Source organism: Mustela erminea, chromosome 18 (assembly GCF_009829155.1).
Source record: "Mustela erminea isolate mMusErm1 chromosome 18, mMusErm1.Pri, whole genome shotgun sequence".
Lineage (NCBI taxonomy): Eukaryota > Metazoa > Chordata > Mammalia > Carnivora > Mustelidae > Mustela > Mustela erminea.
The window spans coordinates 58,216,026-58,228,709 of record NC_045631.1 but is presented as its reverse complement, the minus strand read 5'-3'; the positions used below and the strand labels follow the sequence as shown (position 1 = coordinate 58,228,709).

Genomic DNA, 12,684 nt, shown 5'->3' with positions numbered 1-12,684 from the left:
TAGGGGAAACGCTTTCAATTCCTCTAATGTTAGCTGTGGGTTTCTTGTGTAAGACCTTTATTATGTTGAGGTACGTACCTTCTATACCCAGTCTGCTAAGGGTTTTTTTGTTTTTAAATCATGAAAGGATGCTGTATTTTGTCAAATATTTCTTCTCTATTGAGATGATCACGATATTTTTCTTTCATCTTATTGACAAGATGTGTTACACTTAATTGATTTGTGTATGTTGAAGTCACCTTGCACCCCTGGTACAAATCCCACTTGGTCATGGAATATAATCCTACTCACGTGTTGAATTCAGTTTGCGAATACTTTGCAATACTTTCCACATCTACTGATCAGGTCAGTAGTTTTCCCATGGTATCCTCAGCTGGTTTTGGCATGAGAGGAATGCTGGCCTTGTAGAATGAGTCTAGAAGTGTCCCCTTCTTAGTATTTTGGAAGAGTCTGAGAAGGACTAGTGTTAATTCTTCTTTAGTATTTGGTAGAATTTCTGCCTGTGAGTCTTCTGGTCCTGGAGTTCTCTGTGTTTTGATTTATTGGCTCAATATCACTCTCTTTTTTAAAAGACTTTATTTACTTATTTAAGAGAGCATACAAGCAGGGGGGCGGCAGAGGGAGAGGGAGAGCAGACTCCATGCTGAGCAGGGAACCCAACGCAGGGCTTAATCCCAGGATCCTGGGCTCACAGCCTAACCTGACAGCCACTCAGGCCCCCCAAAACTAAGGTTAGTTTTATGGCCTATTAGGATCTATCCTGGAAGGGCACTGAGTTCAAGTACCACCTTTGGTGTAAAGATTACTTGAAAATAAAACCTTAAAAAAAGTGGGAGGGTTACCATCCTGAAGAGAGTTCCACGTGTGCTTGGAAATGTGTGTGTTCTGCTGGGGTTGGATGGGATGATCTGTGTGTGGCTTTTAAGTCCATCGGCTTTAAAGCGTCGTTCAATTTTTCCTTGTTGATTTTCAGTCTGATGATCTTGCGACTGTTGACAGCTGACAGCAAGCAGCTGGCATCCCTCCAATACTGTACTGGCTAATTCTTCCTTAAGGTCGGTTCTTCATTACTCACTGCACTTCGGCAGTCGGCTGCAGAGAATGGATGTATCTTTACAACCATTACATCGTCTTGATGTATTGACCCCTTCTCTGACTCTGACTCATTTTGGCTTTAAGTCTATTTTGTCTGGTATCAAGTCCAGCTGTGCTTGCCTTCTTTTTGTTTGTTTGCCTGGAGTATCATTTCCCTTTCCACGTGAGCCTGTGTGTGTCTCAAGAGCTGTAGGAGCCTGACAGGCAGCACAGAGTCAGGACTTGTGGCTTTAATCCACCCCATTGCCCGTCGCTCTGTGCCTTCTGACTGGTGAGTTAGCGCACCGCCATTAAGAGAGATCACCGCCAGGGCGCCTGGGTGGTGCGGCCAGTGACACGGACGACTTTTGCTTTTGGCTCAGGTTGTCGTCTCGGGGTCGGGGCCTGAGACCCACGTCTGGTTCCGTGCTCAGTGTGGAGTCTGCTTGAGATCGCCTCTCTCCACCCCTCTCTGCCCCCCTGCGCGTGCTCGTTCTCTCTCTGGCACAAGTAAGTCTTAAGAGAGAGATTACAGACACACGAGGCCTTACTGCTGTCCTATCCTTTGCCTTCCAGTTATTCTGTCTTTTCACGGTTTTTCCTTCCGTTCCTGTCCACCTTTGTGAACTGGTGGTTTTCCACTCTCTGCCTCCCCGTTTTGTGTGTCTGTCCTGGGTGTTTGCTTCGTGGTCACCACGAGGTCTACAGTAACCGGCTCACAGAAAGAACAGTCCTTTTCCTGTTGACAGCAATTTCTCCTCCCTGGTTTTGCTTTTCCCGTTACATTTTTGATGTCACAAATGATCTCTTTTTATGCTGAGATTTTATTCCCAAGTTGTAGAGGCCACAGTTAAGTTTAATCCTCTTTTCCTGTAACCTTTATGCTGCATTTAAGAGTTTATTATACCGTTCTTAAACACAGTGATAGTTTTCCAATCCTGACTTTTACCGCCTTCAGTTATGACTACTATTAAAGCAGCTCCAGAGCGAGGGCTGCTTGTCGTTGAGGTCAATCTCATCTCGTGCGCAGAGGCTGCGCTCCGCAGGCGCGGGCGTCTCTCCGCTGGTCCCCGAGCAGGCCCGTTCTGGGGCCGGGCGTGAAGAACGGGCTCAGTCAGTGTCAGATGAAGTCTGGCCTGTGGTCCTAAAGCTTTTCTCTAAGAACATCACTAGGACCTCCCCTCAGGAGGAAGACTCTCCTGTTTGCTGAAGTGCCAGAGGAAACTGAGAGCGGCAAACACGCCTCCACGTGTCCTCCACACGCCTCCGTCCGTCCTGAGGCCGCCGGTCTGCGGGGGCTGCCGCGCGGCCAGCGCACGGCACGTGGCTGCTCCTTTGCCAAAGCCTGGTCTTGTCTACCCAGCACGGGTTTTCCCCGTTACCCAAGACTGCAATGAAATGCTTCTGAAAATCCAAACTCCACACAGCGGAACCTTTCAGAACTAGCACACTCTAAGCGTGTGTCGCGCTACTTACTCATGGCCTGGTCGAGATTCATGTTGTTGCTCTTCAAGGCCTCTTCAGCCGGCTCTCTCTGTGCAGGCAAAGAGGGTTTTGGTTAGGACAATGCTTTTATGATAACAAAAAAGCTAGCGAAGAGTTCTATCCTTACTAACTTAGAGAAATGATTATTACTGACCTAATATTAACCTATCTTACTAGGTTTTGGAACTGGAAATACTTCTCTTATTGTAGAGGCTAGAGACAGAGGTCTTCGAAGTAAAAGGCACTTAGAAGATGACTATGTAATGAACTGACTTTTAAAGGATTTGTATTTAACACCTTAAATACAGTGCCCGTGGAATCTTATCATCGACTCTATGTTAGCAGCAACCATTCAGCAAAGGTGACATCTCCACCAGGACAGTTTCAGAAAAACTACTGTAGGAGCTAGAGCACAGAGCTTCATTCTCTCCTTCACGAACTCTGGGCTTGGCCATCAACTACTCTTCACCAAGAAATGTAAAGACAGATCAAAACAAAACGAGTTGATTCATTTGGATAAACCCCCCTATGATGGGACAGATGCCTATGCAGGCAAAGAGGGTTTTAGTGTGTGCAAGCACCACAGCGGAAACGGGGACTCCTGGGCAGGCCTCCACTGTCTCACGTAGGAAGAGGCTGGGCCACTCCTGGGCCTGTGCCCTGCCCCATGTCAGAGGACCTGGGCCTGCTATGAAATGTATGGTTTCTAGACTGGGCCATTCTGGACTCCTTCTCTAGGGACATCCACAGTAATCAAAAGATAAATATTCGTTTGAGCAGTGATCTGGAGAGAGGACTTCTGAGGGCAAGACATAACAAACGCAGGTGACATCCACACTATCTGACCCCCGGTATTTGATCTCAGAACTGAACACATCATGACACATTTTCAGAGGGCCATCCTGCGACGTGAACTCTCCTGACCCGGGCCCTGAGACTCAAGAACTCAACACGCTGGGTGAGGAGTCTTTTTCTGGACACAGAGCTTTATACCAAGTGTTCTCTCGTCATCTGTCAAGCTGCTGCATGAACTAATGAAAATTCACTTTGTTATAAATTAAAAGAAAGAATGTCACTGGCTAAGCCAATGAACAGAGCCATGACCCAGCACGTTTTCTTGAACAGAAGAGGCTCTCACACCTTACTTGGCAGAAATGGTGTGGGCCCTTGCTGGGGCTGAAAGCAACGATCCCTAACCAGAGGAATTTACGAGTTAAGTTGCATGAACATTCTCCTCCCTCAAAAATCTTCCTTGTTACGCACGACAAATGCGGGCGGGACACAATCAGGACCACGCGTGGCAGCACACATGGAGGGGAGCGGTAAAATAAGACACCAGTCACCGGGAAGCCCATGTCTGTGAGTTGTTTCATCAGCCGGCTCATGATCCAGGCCTCATCCTGCTTGCCAGACGTTTTCATGCCCTAGAAAGAAGCACGGGTCACATTTTAACGCATTTCTTCTAGAAATGGGAGATGCCTAAAATTCCCAGTGATTTAAAAGTTAGAAAATCTTCATGTTGACTCATGCTGTGTACCAGAAAGTCCCTGACTCATGGCTAGTACTATGGGATGCTTCAGGTGCGTTTGCAAGCTGGCATAGGTGTGTAATTTATGGACTTCATTTTTTTTAAAGATCTTATTTATTCGTCGGAGAGAGTGAGAGAGTGAGTGTGCGCACACATAAGCAGGGGGACCGGAAGGCTGAAGGAGAAGCAGGCTTCCCACTGAGCAGGGAGCCCGACGTGGGACTCAGTCTCAGGACCCTGAGATCATGACCTGAGCTGAAGGCAGACGCTAACAGACTGAGCCACCCGGCATCCCTCATTTACAGACCTTAAAAAACCAAGCCTGGGTGGCTCAGTGGGTTAAGCATTCGCCTTCAGCTCAGGTTATGATCCCAGGGTCCTGGGATCAAGTCCCACACAGGCTCCTTGCTCGGTGAGTCTCCTTCTCCCTCTGTCCCTCCCCTACTCATGCCTACACATTCTCTTGCTCTCTCTCTCTGAAATATAATCTTGGAAAAAAAAAAAAGAGAATTGTTTTTTTTTCCCCGAGAACTTAGGTTATCACAATTAAGTGCCACTTTCATTATCAAATAATCGTAAGGGCTCCTCTGAACACAGCCCTATGCTAATACTATGTGAAGTGTATGAAAAATTTTACGTCTTCTGCCCTTCTATTAGCTTTACTGTGAGAGACGACAAAATGCAGGGCATCTGTTCCAACAGAATGAAAAGGCAACAAGATGAAAGGCACAACAAGCCTGTTAATTCTACTGACTTCTCACTGCCTACAGCCTGTAGGGTACGGAAGAAAGTAAATGGGCAAACACCGGTGAGGGGCAAGACGGAGAGAACAGGTGAGAGCAAGCGCAGGGCAGAGGAGGGGGAGCAGGGCAGCGCAGGAGGCCCGAGTGTGACGTGAACCATTTTCCAGCATTTCCCTCCCAGTCTCACAACCAGAGATTCCAACCGTGCGTTCAAATAGTAGGAAAAACACCCTCCTCTAAAGCCGTCCTTCACAGAGCTGAGCCCGCCGCTAACCAGAGGAGGGAGGGTACGGGTGACACGAAGCGAGCGGGCACACTTTCCTGGAGGAAGCCGCTTACCTGGAGGCTATGGGAGTCCCGGCTGCGCTGCCAGGGCCCGAGCCGCCAAGGCTACACGATATTTTAATTTACCAATTGGGTATTTCTGGTCCCATCATTAACTGGATTATTTGCCAGTCCGATTGTTAAAGACTCCTTTTTGATGTCTATAATCATTTCTACTCCTAATGAAGAGAGCTCTGATTTTAGTTTCTGGGTTCTGCTTACTGCTAATTGAACACTTTGTTAAACTAGTGTTTTTGAACAGACAATACCTTCACAAGATCTGGAAGCAGAAAAAGGGCACACACCAAAGCATCTTCTTCCTACCCCGCCTTCATCCACTTAGTTCCTGCTCCCCCCAAGAGGAAATCCCCCTTCGCACACGTGCACACACACACACTCCTCTTCCCTACCACCAAAGGAGGTGTGTACTGCACACATTTTTCTGGACCTTGCCTTTTCATTTAACGATATACTTTGGGGATCTTTCCGTAAGAATATACACAGAATTTCTGTTCAAAACTCTGGCTCTCCACAGCGTGGACGTGCTGTCATCTAACTAGTCACCCCACCGATGCACATTTAAATCATTTTGACTGCAAACACGCTGCAACAGAGAGTTGTGTACCAACGCCATCTGCTGCACCCGAGACCAGTGGAAGCGCCGCACCCACGCGCCGACAGATCTGCAAACAGAGGGCGCCGCGAAGCCGGCCGTGCGGCTTACAGTGGTTCACATTCTGACCTGCAGCGGACAGCAGTGCTGGTTTTCTAACAGCTTTGTCAGCGTGGCCTGTGGATGAGACGTGCGGATTTCCGCTGGTCTGAGATGAAAGCTGGCATCTTCAGTGTTGCTTTATTTTTTAAAAAGATCTTATTTATTTCTTTGAGAGACGGTGTGGGGGGAGGGGAGAAGAGCAGAGGGAGAGGGACAAGCAGATTCCGCACCGAGCGCAGAACCTGACACGGGGCTGGATCCCATGACCCTGGGATGGGGACCCGAACTGCAAGCAAGAGTCGGACACTGAACCGACTGAGCCCCCAGGTGCCCCCCGCACTAGTGTTTTAAACTGCACTCTCTTCCCGGAAGTCAGGCTGGACACCCTTCGTCTGTGTACCAGCCGGCTGCATTCCTTCTCCGGGGACCCTCTGTTTATAGTCTCTGCACCTTTTTCTAGTGGGTTACTAATTGATTTTTTACAAAATCAGTTTCTAGGACCTTTCTTTATATATTCAGGAGATCTGCCCTCTCCATGTTAGGATACTAATATTTTTTTGTCTTTTGACTTCTTGATCTTTTCTGTCATGCACAGTTTTCATGTATATCTACGGAAGTTTGTAAGTCTTCCATTTGATGGCTTTTGGATTTTAGTCCTAGCTAGAAAGGTCATTCCCACTCCCAAGACTGTCTTTAAAATCCTTCCCCATTTTTCTATTTTTTATTTATCATACTTAAATTTGTGATCTACTTGGATTTTATCTTGGTGAATATATGAGTTGTGGATCTCACTTAATTTTTTCCAGGCGGCCGCCCGTTTGCTACAAGACAACTTAATGGTCTACCTCAGGAGTTTCAGACTTAACAGTCTGAGGACCAACTCCCATTACCCTCTCTTAAAGATTTGAGGATTCTAAAGAAATTCTGGCTTTATGGGTTGTTTTTTTATCAATATTTACTGTTATTAGAAATTAAAACTGAGAAATTTAAAAATACTTAATTTGTTTAAAAATTACAATAACAAACCCATTCTATGTTAACACCAGTAACATACTTTTTTAAATGGAAAACTATGTTTCTAAAAGAAGAACCTTCTGTGAGAAGAGTGACACTGTTGTACATGCTTGCAAATTTCTTTACTGCCTGGCTTCTTAGAAGCAGCTGGATTCTCACATCTGTCTCTGCCTTTGGTATGCTACGACGGCAATGCCAGGTAGTCTCTGGAAAATGCCAGCTTCGCTCAGGCGAGACCCCTGACAAAATCTCGGGGTCTTCCAGAAGTACCCAGAGCACTTCTAGAACTCCTGGTCTACCCGTCGCCGTTAACTAGAATAGCACTACTACCCCGAACGGTTTTTAAGCATCACTGATTTTTAGAGTTTCTTTTCTTTAGTGTTGCACACACCTTTGGGAGTCCTTTTTTGGGGGCGCTCCCCCAGGAACTGCAGGAGGAGGCGCTTTCTTGGGAAGCAGCATTATTCCACACGCCCCCTTCTTCGTCTTCCCACTGACTGGTGCCAAGGTTCATGTCGTCCCCACCACTGCCCCAGCCTTCTTGCATAGATTTTGAAGCTAGAAAGAGAGCAAACATGAGCTCACCAAACTCACCTTTCCTAAAGTCAATGCTGTAAGACAACATTTAGGGGGAGGCGGGACAAAAGCAGTGTGATGTAATCTACCTTTTTACTACTTCGTTTCCCCAGGACCTAAGAACTGAATTTCTCGAACGACTTGTAGAGTAGATATGCAAACACGTGTATATTTTTTTTCTTCAAACTCCAACTATTTGTCATCTGGGCTGTTACAATATCCCTCAACCGGCTAGAGGTGATTCAGAAGCATGGACTTTTTAACAATAAATCCTGGGGGCCACAGGAGGAGGCTACAATGTCTGCATGGTATGAAATGGCCAGTAAAATGCCGAGTCCTGAAAAATATCACCGTCCCCCACGTGGTTTTTGATTACCACTTGGTCCACACCTGCAGCAGTATGCGGACTCGTGCTCCTCCGACACGACGTCTCGTGACCTGGAGATCACGAGAAACGCACAGATCTGCGGTTGGGCCCGACAGTCTGTTTCTGTCAAGCCCCCAGGAGATACTCTGAGAACAGTAGGATGGAGACAGCTGAGGCCACGGGCAGATGGAGCCACAACCTGACTACTGAGTTTTGATTTCAGGATATTGTTTTTTCTACTTTTTGAAGATACAAAGTGATTTTGGGTACGACAGTTATCCCAGATTTTCACTTCCTGGGAGAAGGTGAAGAAGGCCAAGATGAAGTGATAATACAGTCAGCTGGACTTTGTAAGACTATGAAGATATGATGCTTTTTCAAGGCAGACAAGCCTAGCCTCCAAGTTCAAATTATAAAAACAAATATACTCCCCCTCCAGATGGCATGTCAACCTGAGCAGCTCCTTATCCTTGAGATTTGCAACAACAAATGCTTAAGTACCTCCTTATCATCTAGATTTGTATGAATGGAATAAACCATCCAGCAGAATGGTAGATATACAGAACACACAATCCAGTGTTAGCAAAGTAACAGACACAAACCTAATGCAAAATGCAACAGCAAAAATATAAAATGAATAGTTGCATTTTAAGATCTAAGACATTTAAGGCTGTCCAAAGAGAATATGAAGCTTTTACAGCCACGTTAACAACCGATCTTATTATTAAATGGCAATCGTAGGTTCACACTAATGTCCTATGCATCGCACTGTCAAATTCACAAGTCACAGAGTTCTACTCGGTGACCGCGATGAGGACGTCTGTGAGAAAGGACGTTTCGCAGCTGTACTTCTTACGTTTCCAGAGAATGGGAGGACAACACAACCTGTCTGCTTCCTTTTCTTCGAGAGAGAGAGAGAGAGAGAGAAGAGGCGAGAGGAGACAGGAAGAGGAGAAAACTCGTCAGCCTGGAGCACCAAGAGCAGAGCTGTGCTCACGAGACACGAGCGAGGCAGCAAGGGCCAACCGCTGGGAAGGACCGGAGGTCTCAGGAAGGGACACTGGCGTGCCTTCTTTCATCCCGCCGCTCAGGGAAGCAGCGAATGGGGGGCAGGCGTGAGGATGCCGTTGCGGCGTGGCTGCTACTCTGGGTAGCCGGCACACACATGCTGTGGTCCGGATTCTGGTAACCAATTTTTTTTTTTTTAAAGGCGAGCATGGGCTTCTGTTAGGAGCTCCTCTGTGTCCGTACACCAGACATAGCAAGTATGTTAGTCTTAAAGTGCAAATAAAATGAGGAAATTGTCCTAGACTTTGAATTCTTAAAATGCGACAGGAAGTATACCTCTCAAGAAAATACCCTGACCCACTTGTCAAGCCCCGAGTCGGACTTACCTGGTTTGCACAGGGCTGGGGTGGCGGCGGGGGCGCTGGCTCTCCCGAACGTCACTGGCGGCTCCGCAGGGGGGTCTCCCCATCCACTGCCGCTGCTGGGCGGCTTGCCCCACGCTGCAGTGCCGTTGTCAACCAGGGCGGAGGGGGAGGACGGCTCTCCCCAGGAGCTCTCGGCCTTTGAGTGGACGTTAGGCATCTCTCCCCAGCCCGCTGAGACTGAAATGGGCACCAACCGAGAGAACACAGTAAGAGTGAAACAGACGAGAAATGGAAATGGCCGTTCGTTTCAAGTTCAAGATAATTCTGAGATGATCTGTCTTTAGGATGGCTTCGGGGGAAAGTAGAAAGGAGGCAGTATCATATCTGATTAGATTTGTTTAGCTTATAAATTCCCAATGTTTTCACTCCTGACTGCTACCCACTTAAAATCGAGAGCCCCTTAAACATTGAAGACAACTGAATCCACAGTATCTGCAACATAACAGGGTTTAAAAGAAGAGTTTAAAACTCGTATTTTAAGAAGTAGCTTTTACACTTTCTAGTATTACATGTAATCTAGAAGAAATTTTATGTTACATTATTCTCTTATAAGAAAAACTAACAAGTTGCAAATATATACTGAAAATCATTCTAGCTTATCTTTGATAGACACGTATCTGGGCAAAGACACGAGAAGACAGCAGATGAAACATGTACAGAAAAGCAGTGACAGGAAATCCAGACGGTTCTCAGGCAGCACCTGGTGAGCTGAGAAGGAGCAGAGGGAGGCATCTGTCTTCAAGGACGGGGAGAGCCTAGAGGATTGGGCAGGCGGACTGCAAGGATCCGGGGAACACTTCCTTCCCTCGTCCGCCCAATGCTGTGGCCAGAGCATCCTGACCCCAGGGCTGGCACCTGACGAGGGTGTGCAGTGGAGTCTGGAAGGTCATGGCATTGCTCTCGACATGCATGGGGGAGGTCAGGGGGCCAGGCAACGAGAAGCATCTGGCCAGTATCTTTACACTTTAGCAAGAGAAATATTTTACATTACATACATAAACTTCATTTTCCCAAATCAATCCATACTTCACTTTGCTTCTGCCTGTAAGCTTGCTTGAACCTACTGTTAACTATATTGACAGCTCCGATCAGTTGTAATTTTCATACCGATACAGTTTCGCCAAGATGGAAATGCAAACATTTTAAATACTAACTAAAGAATAGAGAGCATACAATATAAACAGTTAACCGTAAATTTTAAATAATTTGGTTGTAATATGTGCATTACCATCAATTATGAAATTTATTACTTTTCTGACTAAAAATAGTACGGAATCAACTCCCCTGATGCTCTTTATTCTAACAAAATGCAGTAATATTGATTAATGGCAAAAGACCATGCAATCTATGAGTCATTTTAAATTACAAGCTCCATGCTGAGCAACATATGATGTAAATTATTGCCAGTAACAGGAAAGTTAGCCCTAATCAATTATTGTCAGCAACTACCTACTATAATATTCCCTATAATGACACAGAAAACAATAATGTAAAAAATCATTTTATAAATTTAAGGGACAAAATTAAATCAAGGAAATTAACAGAGCTGACAAAAATTATGGATGTTTTAGGAAGATAAAATAATTTAGGTGTTGCTAAAGATCAATCAGCTGTAAAAATACTGATTTATTGTGGGTAATTAAATAACACACTCATTTAAAATTTGTCAGCCTTATTTTTCCATTTTTCTGAAAGGCAATATGACAAATGATTTAAGTAAGTCAAAACTGAGAATACATATTAAGACCATGGTAATTATACTTAATCAACTTTTGTAATTTATATATAATTATTAATTTATATATAACATCTAAATGTCATTTATAATATAAGAGTTTTCCATTCCTGTTAAAGCAACGGAGATGTCTAGAGTATGTCTATACACAAGGCAAATGACCCTCACGCTGCATGTTTCTTTTACAGACAGAAGAATAACTACTCACCCCCAAATGAAGAGAACATTATTTCCTTGGTGGTTTGTTTTGTTACTTAGTGGTGAAACAAGAAAGGAATTTCAGTGATGCCAACGCCAGGAAGACAGTGGACTAGTGTCTCAAAGACTATCTCCCCCACAACATTTCCATTTTAAGTGGATCTCTGGCAAGAATATAATTTACCGATAAAGCCAAACATACACACACATCAGAACACGTGCACCTTGGGATACTCGAAAGGCCCTAGAAGAGATGCTATAACCTTGAGGCATAACAGCTAGCTTTGATTCAAAGCAAATACTTCCAGTAGACAGAAAGTAATTGTAAGTACATACGATCAAAATAATCACCATCATTTAATGTTTATTGCTGGTATGAATTTTTGAAAGCGTTTTGTTAATTTCAAAGAGGTTCTTTTGAAGATAGGCTTCACAGGGCAGAAAAAAATTCTATCTTGCATTTAAAACAGCGATGTTAACATTTTTTAAATGGCCCTTCAAACGCTACTGCTTCGGACCGCACGTTTCTTGGCCCGGGGTCCAGGAGTTCTTGCCTCCCTTCTCCGACTGAATGAATAGTGTTAGGACTAAAATAACAGTGACAATGAAATGTCACTAGAATATGTACCTTCCGTTCCATTTTAAACACACTTTATCTATCAGAATGGAGAACACAAAGTACCTATGCGGTAAGCACCCCGGAGATCAGCACAAAAACGGACACAAAGAGGTTCTAGCGCCGAGAAACACACCTGACGGCAAGAGGTTCCACCTGACCAACGATCCCTAGCCTAGACACTCCAGACGGCCAAGTCCGCGGATGGAGTTCCTTCTTTTGTGAAGTAAGAAGTCGGCTCTAGTTTGTCCCATGGACACTACCTGCACCATGTTCAGCCAGTGTGTCAGCCGAAGTGTGACAGGCAGTCCTCGCTGGGAAGGAAGGTGTGGTCAGACAGCGGCCAGTCGTAACTGGGTGTGCGAAGAGAAACGCCCCACACGGCACTGACGAGGTCTGAATGCCCGCTGTGTGCCTGGCACTTTACACACTGACTTAACTAGTAACGGGATGGGATTCTGTCCACAACAGTGGCCTTTACGCCTAAGGCGCACCTATTACCATGCTGGGCTGGGCACCGGCTTCCGGAGGAACAGAGCAGAACCGGAGCTGCAGCAGTAATTACGTTTTCATATTTGAAACCGAGAGGCATTTATCTGGAGAGCTTCCTCCAGAGGCCTTCTTCTCAGATGGTCAAGCATCCTACTGCCTCATTTCATGAGCACTGATTAGAAGCTTCTCTCCCAAACTCTGGGGATGCTTCAGGAGGGTCAAAGACACGGTCTTTTTTCAAAAGCGGACCCTGTGGCCTCGAGCCACACGGCGACTGCTCAGAAGAGGTGCTTCTGCCTGTCTTACGGGCTCATCAGAGGGTCCGTATTAGAAAGAGAATGGTTTTATTTGAGTGCACTAATATAGATTTTAAATGTACTCTTT

The 12,684-nt window shown here is 45.6% G+C and overlaps 1 protein-coding gene across 7 annotated transcripts in view; it reads right to left on the bottom strand.

The window, feature by feature from the left end:
- The window catches only part of TNRC6C (trinucleotide repeat containing adaptor 6C), a 95,269-nt gene that overhangs the window by 30,869 nt on the left and 51,716 nt on the right, over nucleotides 1-12,684 (bottom strand). For all 7 annotated transcript variants that reach the window (XM_032321879.1, XM_032321872.1, XM_032321874.1 and 4 more), the window contains 4 exons: nucleotides 9,221-9,436; nucleotides 7,275-7,441; nucleotides 3,903-3,983; nucleotides 2,551-2,608 (listed from right to left, as the gene is read on the bottom strand). In XM_032321879.1, the coding sequence (XP_032177770.1) occupies nucleotides 2,551-2,608; nucleotides 3,903-3,983; nucleotides 7,275-7,441; nucleotides 9,221-9,436 (522 nt within the window). The remainder of the gene's footprint in view (nucleotides 1-2,550; nucleotides 2,609-3,902; nucleotides 3,984-7,274; nucleotides 7,442-9,220; nucleotides 9,437-12,684) is intronic.